The sequence below is a fragment of the Sceloporus occidentalis genome, unplaced genomic scaffold (assembly GCF_023333645.1).
Source record: "Sceloporus occidentalis isolate IW3139 unplaced genomic scaffold, rSceOcc1.0.p SCAF_262, whole genome shotgun sequence".
Classification (NCBI taxonomy): Eukaryota; Metazoa; Chordata; class Lepidosauria; order Squamata; family Phrynosomatidae; genus Sceloporus; species Sceloporus occidentalis.
The window spans coordinates 540,556-554,909 of NW_028317242.1; the positions used below are offsets into that span (position 1 = coordinate 540,556).

At 41.0% G+C, this 14,354-nt stretch overlaps 1 protein-coding gene across 1 annotated transcript; it reads right to left on the bottom strand.

The window, feature by feature from the left end:
- Positions 1–1,970: 1,970 nt before the first annotated feature.
- Positions 1,971–12,820, bottom strand: LOC149275841 (chloride intracellular channel protein 6-like). The gene is made up of 6 exons (XM_089504240.1): positions 12,776–12,820; positions 4,024–4,133; positions 3,777–3,902; positions 2,892–2,998; positions 2,377–2,558; positions 1,971–2,144 (listed from the first exon to the last, which is right to left on the bottom strand). Exons 2-6 carry the CDS (start codon positions 4,077–4,079, stop codon positions 1,971–1,973), a joined length of 645 nt encoding a protein of 214 aa, XP_089360366.1. The 5' UTR covers positions 4,080–4,133; positions 12,776–12,820.
- Positions 12,821–14,354: the final 1,534 nt, after the last annotated feature.

Sequence of the window (14,354 nt, forward strand, 5' to 3'; positions counted from 1 at the left end):
GGCCTTGCGCTGCTCTGTTTGAAATGCAAATAAATAATAATAAAGAAACGTGTACAAAAATTGTGTTTTTTTTTTTATTGATTACAGTAAATTGGAAATGTTCTGCTAATTAACCAAATTTATTTTATTTTTCTCTTTTTTTTTTATATCCAGAGGTGCCCTTATGAACTTTGTATTCCTTAGAGATTTTTTCTTGTAACTAAAGCATACCACTGATGACACCTTGGTGATGTCACTGGGGTCCCCTTAAATATCTGCTTATTTTTATCTTTTTAAATTGTTTATATTTTTTAATTATATTTTCTACGTTTTTGTTAAAATAAAGTTGTTTCACAGTCTGGTCTCCCCCCCCCCCCCGTTCCCTTTGAGAGGTGGCAGAACCATATCATGGAGATTTGACTAGCCCCCGATAGACACCGATTAAGAACAGGTGATCATATATTTATTTTAATATATAAACATTGATTATTTTAACGTGTAGAACTGTAGGGCACAAATTTGGGATTTGGGAAAAGTGACAGATTATATTTAGCATGGTATTTATACAGGGCATCGGAATATGATGTCATATCCCAGTGCTCCGTGTTCTGAAATGTGCACAACGGCTTTCAGTGCATATCTATGGGGGCTGTGCTGATGGGGGGGTCAGAGGGGACTGACACCCCCTTGGACCCATCACTGGAGGCAACCAGTCATAGGCAGTATACATTACTGATTAGCTTTAAATAGATCACTAGGGTGTTTAGGGTTGAGATAGCACACACACGCACACACACTAACACTTAAAATGAGGCAATTTGCAAGGTTGTCTTAAAATTCAGATATTTATTAAGGGGTCTTTAAGGCATGTGAAAACAAAGTATTTCATGATGGGTCAGAGCCAGCAAAACATTGGTTATCCTAAGATGACCTCAACCCAATCGCTCATAATTTATTAGGGTCGGGGTCAGCTTATACATTCCTGCAGAGCCTTCCTGCAGTAGGCCTGGACTCAGATGCACTCAGACTCGCTCTCTCTGTAGAATTCAAAAGATGTAGGTGAGAATACCCATAATTGAAACAATTAACATCCTACCGTACACAGAACCCTTTAACCCTTTGTATACCATAAGGGTGCCCGCAACTTGCAATGCCCTGAAATGGTAAATAAATTCAGAACAAGTCCATAAAATATAGTTTATTAGCGATTAGTTTAATCAGCAGCCTTTTTCAGTTTATTTCAACTGAAATAAGTAAACTAACATTTTCTCAAATCTGTCTTTAAGAATAATAAAAGGATCTGGATCTAATTCAGGGACTCATACGAGGCTGTTGTGAGAGCTTTGCAGTCTTCCCGATTATAAAGAGATATTTGCCCCTATAACATTGTTTCAGAGATTATGAAAATTTCTGGAAATGGCACATTCATTGAAAACTATCTTTGTGGTGAGACGAGTTCCTGCAACGTATAACGTATTATAGGTATAGTTTGTAGCGAGATAGACTGTAGTTGCAATCATATGTATTGGCAAACCTATAAAAGGCGAGCAGTCGTCGGCGTTTTACTAGACTCTGAATAATGCCTGGTATAATAATTTATGCATATGTTTGCCAGAAATGTATAGGTTATGTTATTGTTAAAGTATGCGGTTCTCAACGTACCTCCGGCCGGTGGAGCAGAGTTGTAGGTTTGGTCCAGACATTGGGTGCCGACCTCTTAGCATGTTGTGGGTTAATTTTTATATATGCGGTTACAATTCTAATATGTACTAGCAAAGGCTATACGGAACACTAACACACCTTGTATACAGGGGGTTAAGCCCTGATTTTGTATAGGTATTCCCTGATCTTTCTAATCAGCTGCAAATACATAAGACGGCACCGCTCCACCGGTAAGGAACTCGTAGCTTAGCCATTGCCAACGTGGCGCCATCTTGGATAAAAGACCCTTCCCCACCGACCCGTCCTGCATCCAGACAGATAAATAATATTCATTTGGTTGTTTGGTTTATTTTTTTGGCAACACCGAAATAAGCAAATTCAATCTCCGAATCAGCTGGGCATGTGTTGGTGAACTCGTCCCTTGCATACGCGTTGTTTAAGTATCTCCAAATTCCGGTCATTTCAGAAGGGATCTCGAAGTTCCGGAACTTCTTGGCTACAACCTAGAATGAGAGGTATTTAAAAAAAAAAAAAGGAAAAGCCTTTACCAACACGAACGACTGAATCTGAACAGCATGATTTTCCGGAACCTTAGTTATATCTTTCAAAGATTTATCAAGGCTTTTGCACTGAATGAACTCTTTGACGTAGCAGAAAGCTGAATAGGATTTATTTGCCACCTAACAAGGTGACATACATCACACCAGTAGAATATTCGCACCTTCATAGACTAACCTTAATTATATGGAGTTTCGGTAAAAGGTTACAATCGGCTAAAGTGAGTTCATCGCCGTCTAGGAACCTCCTGCTAGAAACAGAGATGTCCTCGGTGCTGTAGGCATCGATCTCCTCGGGCAGAGGCGTATTCAGAAAGTCGTTTAGCTTTCTTAAAGACCGTAATAAATTTTTTTCTAAAGCTACAAGAAAGGAGAAAGTCGCTTTATTTTCAGCGTTATGGAGACCTGGGCATTCTTGCTATCGCTGATGGAAAAAACCATAAGAACACCATGGGTTAACAGTACAGCGCTACGGAATTGGATGGCGCTATATAAAACAATTAATAATAATAATAATTAGGTATTCTCAAACCCTATGTCACTTTTCTAGGAATGTTTTACTGTGAATAGTCCGGAGTATCACAAAGAGATTATTTTTTATATACTTTTGTATCAGTTACTAAGAAATAATCTATAAAAAAATATAGGTTTTGTATTGCGTCAGGATTTCCAATTTGTGGATTTCGTACTCACTTTCATTTAAGTCTTTTCTGGGGTTCTTAATGTAGGCTGAGAACTTTGCAAACACATCATTTCCCGCTGAATTGGATTCCAGGTGCTTCGGTGCAAGTCTGGGATATCTGGGATAAAAGAAAATATAAAACACATACATTAGAACAGTGTTTTACAGGCTACTATATGCATATATAAAGGATGCAAGCCCCATAGGAAAAGTGTGCCTCCACAGACATTCATAAGTCAAAATGTCCAACTGGGTGATTAAGACTGAGTCGTTCTATTCTGTACCACAGGCTGTATGATGAGTCAGGGAAATTAATTTGTAATTTCTCAGACTGCCCCGTGGCCATTTCCAGCTACATGCTACATGCTGGATCAGTCTGCACACAGCACTTAAGAAGAGGGACGACACGCCACTCCTGCGGTTAAGCGGTGTGGGTAGGGTCACAGGCAGGTTGTGTGGGAACACAGTTAAGCCGTTTGGTGAAAAAAAGATTGAACAGGCTATCTGTTTAGGGGCAAAGATGGCACAGGCAGGCTGTTTGGGGGCAAAGATTGCCCTGACAAGCTGTTTGGTGGCAAAGATGACACAGGCAAGCTGTTTGGGGGCACTGACAAGCTAATTGAGAACGCAGATGACACAGACAAGTTGTTTTGGGGTAAAGCGGGTACTGAAAAGCTGTTTGAGGGTGCAGCTGGCACTGCGGGACATGTTACTTGGTGAAGTTGGGGGCACTCCAGGCAATTTTTGCAGCGGGGCCCTGTGGTTTCTAGTTATGTCCCTGCCCACATCTCCTTTGATAGTTTAGAAACCAAATTACCCAATCTTGAGATACTCTGAACCTAAATGAGATCGTGATCTGTTTATAAAGTTGTGATATTGGATATTTTGTAAAATACCTTGGCACTGTTAGTCTTTCTTCCAAGAATTCTTCTATTTTATTAACATCAATTTTCACTTCTCCATCAAACGTCATAAACGGAGGGTTAGTTCCCGGAGCGAGGTTCTGTAAATCTGCCGGTTTCCTACACAGAATGTATGTTATTTTCAGTTACCATGGAAATGGAAATGTTTACTTTTCTAAATCAATAAACATTTTTTAGTTTTGCTTAAAAGTAACAGAGATTCCAGCTCTTTGCTTCTTACCTTTTCAGATCCACTGTTGTAACGTTGAAAATGACGCCTTTTAACCAAAGAATCATAAACAAGCGCTGGGAGAAGGGACAGTTTCCGACACTTTCACCATCACTGCCAGCCTGATAAAAATAGATTAAACTATTAGAAATAGTTTAATAAATCAAGATTCACTTTTGGGTATCCATCATTAAAAAAATAACATGTGTGTCCTAGTCCAGATCTTTGCTGGTTACAATATGCTTCTCATATCCTTCTTTAAATACCATTTCCAGCTAAATTCTAAAGTTTACATTTTTCCCATTCCCGTGAAATATTATCTAATATAATAAGAGCTTCCCACACGTTTCACTTTGCGATATTGAGTGGCCGTCCAGATCTGAGGGTGGGATTAATGGTAGCCCACAAGTGCGGTGAAAGCTATGGAATGCCTGGAGTGGGCAACTAATAAAATCAACCAAATAGAATGGAGGTCATTGCCCAAAACTATGCAACAAAACTATGACTTGAAACGTGGTAACTCTGGCCTTTGATGACAAAAGAATATGCAGCCCTTATTCTTTTCAAGCTGACGTATTTGGACCTTTTTTTGGAGCCGCTCCATAACAAACAGAAACATAATTAAGTTGCAAATTACAAATGACCTTCTGTAAGTGAATTTCTGTCCACCAACAGAAACATTTATCATGGGTATAAAACGGGATTTATGGCTACAGAACAAGCGTCTGGAATAAAAAGGATCATTTGACTCATTCGTTCTTCATTGTCCAGGCAACTGTAAATTTCTCTAACTCAGAAGCACAGGGATTTGTCGAAAGCCGGGCAATTGACCAATCGGACACGGCAAAGTAACCAGTAACAATAGCAAACCGCACAAGACAAAGGTTTAGATTGGAATCAATAGTTACATGGCACTAGGTCCCATTGAGAATAAAGGGTTGAAACAGTAGGAACCCTATGTTGTCCATAAAAGGCAAAAGGCAGGCATATGCAAATGAGGGAGCCCAAGGAACCATGGGTAAGGAATAAAAAAGTGACGTACGTACCTTGGGCCTTTCCACGTGGGTCTTTTTTCATAAACACATCCATATTTACCTTGGCATATTTTATTTTGCTTGCTGTGCTTTGTACATTGGAGGGTTTTTGTCACCTTTGACCCACCATAAGAATGACTGAGAGTAGATGTAATTTCCAAACTGCACCTCCCCCTATTCCTTCTTTTTATGACAATTATAAGTGTTTGGGGATAATGCTTGAATTAGAAAATAAATCTATTTGCAAGAACCGCCATTTGGCACAGGTTCATCAAACGAAGAGTTGGGTTTTCTACTCCTTCACTTCAATATTCATTATGAAAGACTGACACTGTCAGGGTTCTCCAGTAAGCAGGTCTGAGCTGGCCCTGTATAATGTATACGTCAATGAGTGTGGAGACCGGAGAAATCTCATTTATATCGGTGACGTAGCCTGTCCTAGGCCGACTAGGGCCAGCCAAGCTCTTCCTGCAGCAGGAAGGTCACTGGGGCTGTCCCTTCATGATGTATAGTGACATCAAGGAGTTAAAATCACAACTCTCCTCCAAACTATCCTACCAACCATTTGTTTAGTGAATAGGAGAGTTTCTCAATTTAAACTGCCGGCACCTTACTGTTTCTGCTATTTCACAGTAATTTCTACGGACTTCCTGGATTAAAAATAATCAAGAATGGCTCCTAAATAACCTTGGAATATATTTCTATGTTTTGCTTGTCCAAGATCTCCATGCCTCTTGGTGATCAGGACACGACACCGTTCGAGTCACATGGGAAGCACGGTATAATGTAATCATATAAACAATTATGTTGCAAATGGCGTCAAAAGGCCTTACGCAAACCACATATTGTCACAAAAGTAGCAAAATGCGTCTTTATTTGCAACATTACTCTGGCTTCACGCTACTACTGGCCTGCAAGAAATTTTTTAAAACAGTGGTAATTCTCATTTATGTATGTCCTAATAAGAAAAGATACATACATAGCTGTATATTTTTTATTTATTGAGCGGTAATATATTTAATTTACGGTTTACAGTGTAACAACTGAAAGGCACAATTGCGCAATATGTATAACTACATTAGTAAAAAGAAGTTCCTTTACTTTAAATATCTCTGTAGAACAGGTTCTGCAGGCTGAGGCTTCACAGCATTTACAGTTTATTTACAATCCTGCTCGCTACTGCCACCTAGTGGTAACATCATATACATAACAACAAGTTGTGTTTTTACTGTTCTGTTTCTCTATATGTGTATATACAGAGATATCTATGTATAGGGACAGCCACAGGTAACGATGTATTTAATATATGCATTTTAATAAATTTGTTTTTATACACTATGGACAAAAGTATTGGGACACCTGACCATTACACCAACAGGGACTTGTATGACATTGCATTCTAAATACACAGACATTAAAGGTCCAAAGGTGTTTGAGGGCTCTGTCCCCTTCAGCATATACCAAGACATTTTGGACAATTAAAGTGGGAATTATTCCCCTTTCCAGATTACTCCCAATCCTAATCCATGCACTCCCTCACTAGATGTTAATCATGAATCATTATCATAAATTACCTTTGTTCCAACAGAAGCGGTCAGAGTTAGAGACATGGCCACTCGCCCACCTTACTCCAGGAGTTTCCTTGCCACGCTCAGCTTCAGAGCTGGTTTTACAGCTTCCTTCAGAGGATCCCCCCGACTGTCCGGTGACCCCCATTCTTTGCAAAAGCTGGAGAGTAGGGCAACTACCAGGAACAGCAAAATAATGCCCACAATTTGGGACTGCATGTGGAAAAATAGTACTCTTGGGTGGTATGGGAATAGCTACAGTCTGGCAGCCACATTGTACACCAGAACTTTGGCATTAGCTGAAATAATTTGGGCAAACAAACTGATTGGCAAACAACAAAGAGGATTATTTTCCGTTCCCGACACCTGCTTATTTTTCCGTTGTAGCTGCACTTTTAACATACACTTTCAGCCGCATCGTGTGTCGCCCCCCACAGGGTTAAATACCCCCATTTATTAACTCAATGCTTCTTGAAGGGTTAAGTAAACTTTGGCAATTGATTGCGCGCTAGCAAAGTCTTACATGGGGTGGAAAAGATTAGTGTCACAAGTGTATAAACGCCCCACCGAGTTCTATGGGGTCTTTATCTTATTTTGAGTATTATGACCAAAATACCGCGTCTGCTATTTATAATCCTTATTTAATAACCCAGCGGAATCCCAGCCAAACATTCACAATGAGTATAAAAGGCCAGCGTATTTCTTTAAATGTCTTAAGAGGAATTAAGGATATAAAAGGGAGCATTGTTCCGAAAACACTACGGCTCAGAAAAAGGGATTAGAAATCGGCATTTTAATCATATGTCTTTTTTTACCACTGCTTAATCTTTATTCACACTATGGCAAACTTACCTGGAAAAGTGTATGTGCATGCGCGACAGTATCTATATATATATATATATATATATATATATATATATATTATATATATATATAAATAGTTTATATTTGCCTGCTGGCCTATGATCAGATTCAGACCCATTCAGCTCATCAAGTCTGCCTGTTCCTGATATAAAGACTCCTTGGTCTCATCTTAGATTCAACTCTAGACTACTGGTCCAAATGGACATATAGAAAGCAACAGGGATTCAAAGTAACTACACGTAGCGGATACTTTGGAAGCTCCTTGGTGCTCTACGGCTAAGATAACCATAAGGATCTTTAAATAGTTTCCATGATTTTAATGCTGTCCTTCAAGAAACATATTCCAAAAGTCATGATGTTTAAAGGGTTATTTACTGCCTCCTATAACATCTGTATAATATATGAGGCACATGGGGGCTTTATTGGATCCAGGTTTATGGGGGTGAGACATATGTGTCAGGCCCGGACTGTTCAACTGGCACACTGGGCTAATGCTTGATCTGCTGCTCCAGCGTAAAAGCGTAGTCTGCGCGTGTATCCAGCCACCGGCTGGTCTTATGTCATCAGTTGACCGCTGGCCTTAAAGTGCCAGGGCCTCCCCATCATTGCCAGTCCGGCCCTGCAAAGGCCAGCACCGGCCTCATAATTCCTGGCAATGTAAGAGGACTACATCAAGACATACGTATGACGTGCGGCCACCCAGCCTGGGGCAAGCTGAAGCCGGAGGAGCGCTATGAACAGCAATCACTGCTAAATCATTGAGCGCAGAAAGAAGTCCACCAATTTCTACATCCAATCTACAATTAGAAATATTTAAATCAATTCATAAATAAATAAGGACCCCCCCTCCCCCCCCGGAGAGTTATTTAGATTCCTAGACATGCTGCTTTGTAAATTGGTAGTAGTCGGTGAAAAACTTTTTTTAAAATAAGACTACGATGCCACAAGGTGCAAAGAAATTCATCCACAGAACCGGTTTTCAGTAAAGTTCTACATTTCTAATAATATTTCAATACGCATAAAGCTATTGAAACCTTTATATATACAAAGGGGTTAAATTTCACATTAAAGCTGATCCATTTCACATTTCGTGGCACTATACTTCTGTATGTAATACTATGTGAAAGATAATTGGGGGCTCTAGTGGTTTAAAAATAAAAAAAAAAAACATTTAAAAATAACTGTTTCTCTAAAATCTATAAAGATTCATCTAAAATTGCGAGCCTAGAACCGCGCTCCACATTCCAGCTTTCTACAGGTTTCACAGGAATTTCATTTTTTTCAATAAAAAAGAATCCTGGAAACGGCAACGCGGTCTGTAATTAAAATAATTGATACTTCTTTTATTTCTCTTGAGTTAAAATTGAAAATAAAACATAAAACAGATGAAAAAATGTCCCCTGGCTGTTTACGCCATAAACGTCGTGCCTTCAAGTCGGAGGACAGAAATAGTCGTGTAAAAAACAACATAGACCGCAAATTACAGGGCAGGTTCCGTAACGAGTGCCACGAGAAACGCAAATTTGGTATATATATTATCATACTCAATGAACATTAACCATTCCATGTCGATATAAAATAATGTCCAGTAACTGCTGAAGTTAAATTCAGGATCACCGAATGGAAAGTTAGCAAAGTCACGCCAAACTTAGAACCAGTGTAAGAGCATACCTCCCCAGTGTCCCAGGTTACATGGGACAGTCCTGCTTTTCTGGCATAGTCCTGCTGTGCCGGGTAGCAGCCCCATTGCTTCACTTTTGAAGGCAGCGGGTATCATGGGCTGCTTGGGAAGATCCTCTGATCTCCCTCACCTGCCCAGAGAGCTGTAAGATTAATGGAAATCTATGATTTCACATGCCTTCATGGCCACCTTTTGGCACTATGTAGCCAAGTGCTGAGAGGTGGCTCTTTGGTCAATGTCGAAAGGTGGTCCCACCTCTGAATCGACCTACTCCCTAAAACTGTGTGCCGGCAATTGATGCCAAGCGCCATGATATGACCTCTAAAGAAACAAACCTCACGCTCCCACTATAGGAATTAAAGAAGAAAAAGCAGAGGAAAAAACGTGATGGAGAGAAAGAGAAGAGATAAAGAGAAAGGAGAGAGAAGATGAGGAGAGATAAAGAGAAAAGAGAGAGAAGATGAGGAGGAGGGATAAAGAGAAAGGAGAAAGACAATAAGAAATGGAAGAGTGATGCCTGTAACCCCACCCACCTCTGAGACTTGCCCTGCACATCCCCGCCCCTTGCCACACCCCTAACACAAGTGCCCCAATTTGGATACCTGAAATGTTGGGGGATATGGGCTAAGGTGCCACCAGTGGCAAAGGGGTGCAGATTAATAATGCCGTAGGGTAATTAAACACTCTGCGGAAGAGGCTCAGAAACTTAAGGGTAACCATGCAAAAAAAGTGTCAGAACTGTCCGTTTGGATGCTGAAGTAAAGATCTGACTGCTGCATCTAAAACGTACTCCCGGGAAGACCAGAGCGCACTGTCTCTCTCCTCCTGCCATGATTTACTGTGATTTAGCCACCGAAATACAGAGCCGAGCGACTTCCAATGAGATTACAGCCGTAATCCTATTCACATCCAGCTGTCTTATCAGCAAAAGGCAACACGTCTATGCCTATGAGCCGCATGCATGCATGCATTAAATGCGATCTTCCTCTGTTACAACGTCACAACCTCCCTGTAACTCGAGTTAAACCTGCACAGCGTTTAGCATTACTAAATGCAGCGAACTGTATAAATTCTTATATACCTGTCCTGGGTGGGTGGGGAGTGGGCGGGGAGTGGGCGGGGAGTGGCTGGGGCTAGATACCCCGGAGACCTGAGGGTGCAGAGGTTCACCCGGAGACCCCTGATCAAACCCAGAGAGTTCCCAGGGATGATGGTCGCACATAGGAAATGTTATGGCAAAAAATAAACATATTTCACCTTATTATATTTATTATCTGAAATGTAACATTCCTCTCCTTATATCTCCTACTTTATCTTCAAAGACTGCAAGACATCCTAATGGAGAGGAGTACTCACGGAGAACTTGAGAAGTGCAGGATATATATATATATATATATGTTGTTATAACTTGATGTGACAATTCCATACCTCCTATGTGTCTTGGTGTTTGCGGGACAGTCCTGATAGTTCGGGTTTAGCTGCCCTATTGAATGCTTTTGCAGGGAGTGGCGATTATACCGGAGGTCTCTCCTTTTCAATGCGGAGCGCTAAATCTCCCACCGCCTTGACCCAGTTGACAGCTTACTTCAACAATGAGCGTTATGGTCTGGAATAACATTTCCTTTAATGCAGAACGAACAGGAAAGTTACCCCGCTAGAATGTTTTATGGTTATACTGATGTACAATCCAGGAATATATTTCAGGTGGATCTTCCCTTTTTTTAACCAAATCCTAAATTTTACAGTTCTGTGCACTAAATAAACCCAGTTAATGCTGATTGAAGGGACACTGACTGCAGCATATTAAAGTAGTTTAGTAAGTACGCTTTCTGCGCATGTCCACCAGCGTTAGGCACCCCCTGGAAGTCGTACGAACCCACTGCTGGAGCCGACTGGCACTGAGCACGCCACACAGACCTAGTGCGGGCCGTGCATATCCATCCTTCGTCCATAGCTACGTCATCAGCCACTGGCCTTAAAGTGCCGGCGCCACCCTGAGATCGCCAGCTCCACTCAAACTCATAACTCATAAAAACAGCTGTGGTTACAGGTAGTACACAGGTCATTTACCCCAAAGACCGCCCTAGATACATGGAACTACTTAGTTTACCCCCAGCTATTACTTGTGCAAGAGATGTGTGGGGCCAAATTTTGTTACTTTGGTGAGGCTGTCTAGGACATTAAACAGTCCCTGGCAAGCTGCTGCCGAATCCTCGTTGTTCCTTTTGGTTCCTCATTATTGGAATGATCATTCTTGTCCCCGTTGGACGTCAAAACCCTTCCCAGAAATCATTCTTTCATCGAATAAAAGTTGGAACACTCAAATTGTCATATGACGCAGAATAACCAGTAATAGGCTGTTGCCATAGAAACTAAAGCTTCTTAGATGTTTTTATGGTGTTTTATATGAATAATCCTTCAGGGAACAGAGCAAGATGAAATATTTCCCACGCTAGAGACTGCAAGGCCTTGAGGAGCATCGGAGGCAGGACTATTCTCCATGTCTTGAAGGGCAAAAAGTCATTAGTACCTAGGCATACCTAGGAACTCTCAGGGTTTGCCCCGGAGTCTCAGAGCTTTTGCTCCAATGTCAGGGTCTCAGGGTAAAGGAGAACATTGTCAGGGTCACACAGTCTGAAACTGACTCCTTCCCACACCGCTGTGATCAGATACAAGACTCCCAATTGGTAGTTTTGCTATCAGTATGTTATGGTTGATATACCCCTGCTTGAATGCAGGTGACTCAATGAATCGTGTGTTTAAATAAAGGCAAGTCAACATTTCCTTGAAGGCCAGTATTAGAGCCATTTGGTTAACACATTTGGCGAGTCACTATATAGAATTTACACTATGGCCTATTAAAGGGTTAATACTTAAAGCGTTCCAGGGTGAGCTCATTTAGAAAGTTATTCCAGCCCAAAAATCTATGTATTGTTTGATTTAAATGCTCAGAAAATAATATAAAAATTGCATATGCAGACTTAGGGAAAATATACAGTATTCTATATTATTCTAAAACCATTATTCTGAACCATTTGATCAACATATGTTTATATATATACCGTATATACCGTATATATATATATATATATATATATATATATATAATAAACATGGTGCATCGGCTTCAATAAACAAAGATATATTTGACGTTCAGTATTTGTATGGATTTATCTGTATAGCTATATGTACACAAAGGGTTAAAACAGAAGATACCGGATTGGATTATATTTGCAGTAAATAGCAAAAAAAAAATCAAGGAAAACTGTTTAAATAAGTATAACACATGCCTAAATATCATATAAGTGCTTAAAGAAAGTAACAATCCCTCCGGGACCTCCAAAAACTCTAATCTATGAAATAGACAAAAAAATATTCCAAAATTGTGGACTTCTACGACCTCAAAAAAGGGGAAAAAAAACAATGGCTTCCATATAACTATATATTGAACAACAAAAAATAGTGGGGACAACAAAAGCCCCCCAAAAAATCAAGTTATAAAAACATATATAAAAAATATATGTGTATTATAAATATTTTTTAATATTTACATGGACTATACATAAACTGCCACTAATTTCCCTGTGGCTAAATATGACTTTAGACAGGGATCTTACCTTAACAAACAAGGATATTTCATGTTCCTGCAGGACCTCAGGGGTCTCCAGTGGTATCTCTGGACTCGTGATGGGACTCATGCCATTTTCTCTGATCACATCTTCCCCAGTCTCTGGACCGATCTCGGTTTCCAGGTGTTCTTCCAATACAATGGCAGGCTTTGGCTCTTCTCCCTGGCTGTCCTCAGTCCTTACTGGGTGGTCTCCACTTGTAGAGGTCTCTTCCGGTTGAGTACTTTCTTCGGTGAATTCACTTTCTTCTGGGAGTGAGACCCCAGCTGGATGTGCATTTTGTCCCGAGGCCTGCTCTGTCTCGACATATCCTTGCTCAGGACCATCTGCCTCATCTAGAACTTCTGCCGAGGCCTCCACTTTACCCTCTTCAAACTCCTCTTGAGGTCCCCTCGTCTTTTCTGCTGCATCCTCTTCTTCAACCTCCCCTGGAATTTGATCTACTCCTGAATTTTCTTCTTCTCCTTCGTCACCCTCTTTACTTTCTTTAATTACCGCTTTTGTTGCGATGTCCTCATCTGCTTTATCAGCACTTCCATCCTTCCCACTATCAGGAGACACCTGCCCACTCCCTTCTTCTTCTCCATGCCCCACTTCCTGACTTTCTACTACTTTCTCTTCTTCTTTCACAATGTTTTCTTTCTCCTCCTCCTCATCGCTGCTGGAGGTCCCTTCGCTACTATCACTACTTGAGTCTTTGTCCTCTTCTTCTTTCCTTGTTTCCTCGGTTTCCTCCGGGTCCATACCAGTCATGTTATCATCCACTGGACACTGTTGAGAAGCTTCATCCCCTTGACCTTCTAGGTCCTTGTTTCCTGACTCTTTGGTCTGTTTCTTTTCATGTTCTGGATCTTTTTCATGTACCGATTCCTCCTCTCCAACTTCTTCCTCCTTTTTAACTTCAGGATTTAACCCTACATACTCCACTTTAGGATCCAACCCCTCATCTTCTTGAGGAATGTCTTTATTTATAACTTCTTCTGGCAGAGCTGCTCCAGTACTGTCAGTCTCAGAAACGTTCTTTCTTTCTTCTCTCTCTTTCCCCTCCTGTCCTTCACCTTCTGCATCAGGATTGTTGTTGACCTCTGACGCTTGGGGAACAGTCTCACTTAACTCCATTCCTATCCCTTCAAACTGTTCACCTGCTGTCTCTGCCATACTGCAGCTTTCTACAAAGTGTTCTTCTTCCAGTGAAAGCTTCTGCCTCTTTTAGCTGTCAGCCTTGTCCGCTGCGACAATGGCGACGACGACCTGGATAAATGAAGGATTACTGTTTGCCAGTCAGAGCTCTGTGCACATGATAACCTCAAAGCCAAATCCTCTAAGTCTGCTCACGGCTGTGATTTGCTGTGCACTCCGCAGCCTCTACTTTCCAAACCTTCCCCACTCCTTTTTTCTGCGCCCTCCCACCGGTACCACTAGTCGCTGAGATTTAGGGAGGAAAACTTTCTTCGCTGATACAATGCAAGCTGTAGGTCATTTCAAAAGCACCTGCTAATTATTAATCCATCGGACTGACGAGGTGGACTGTTTCAACACTCAGTGACTTAGGTCTTTAGGGATAAAG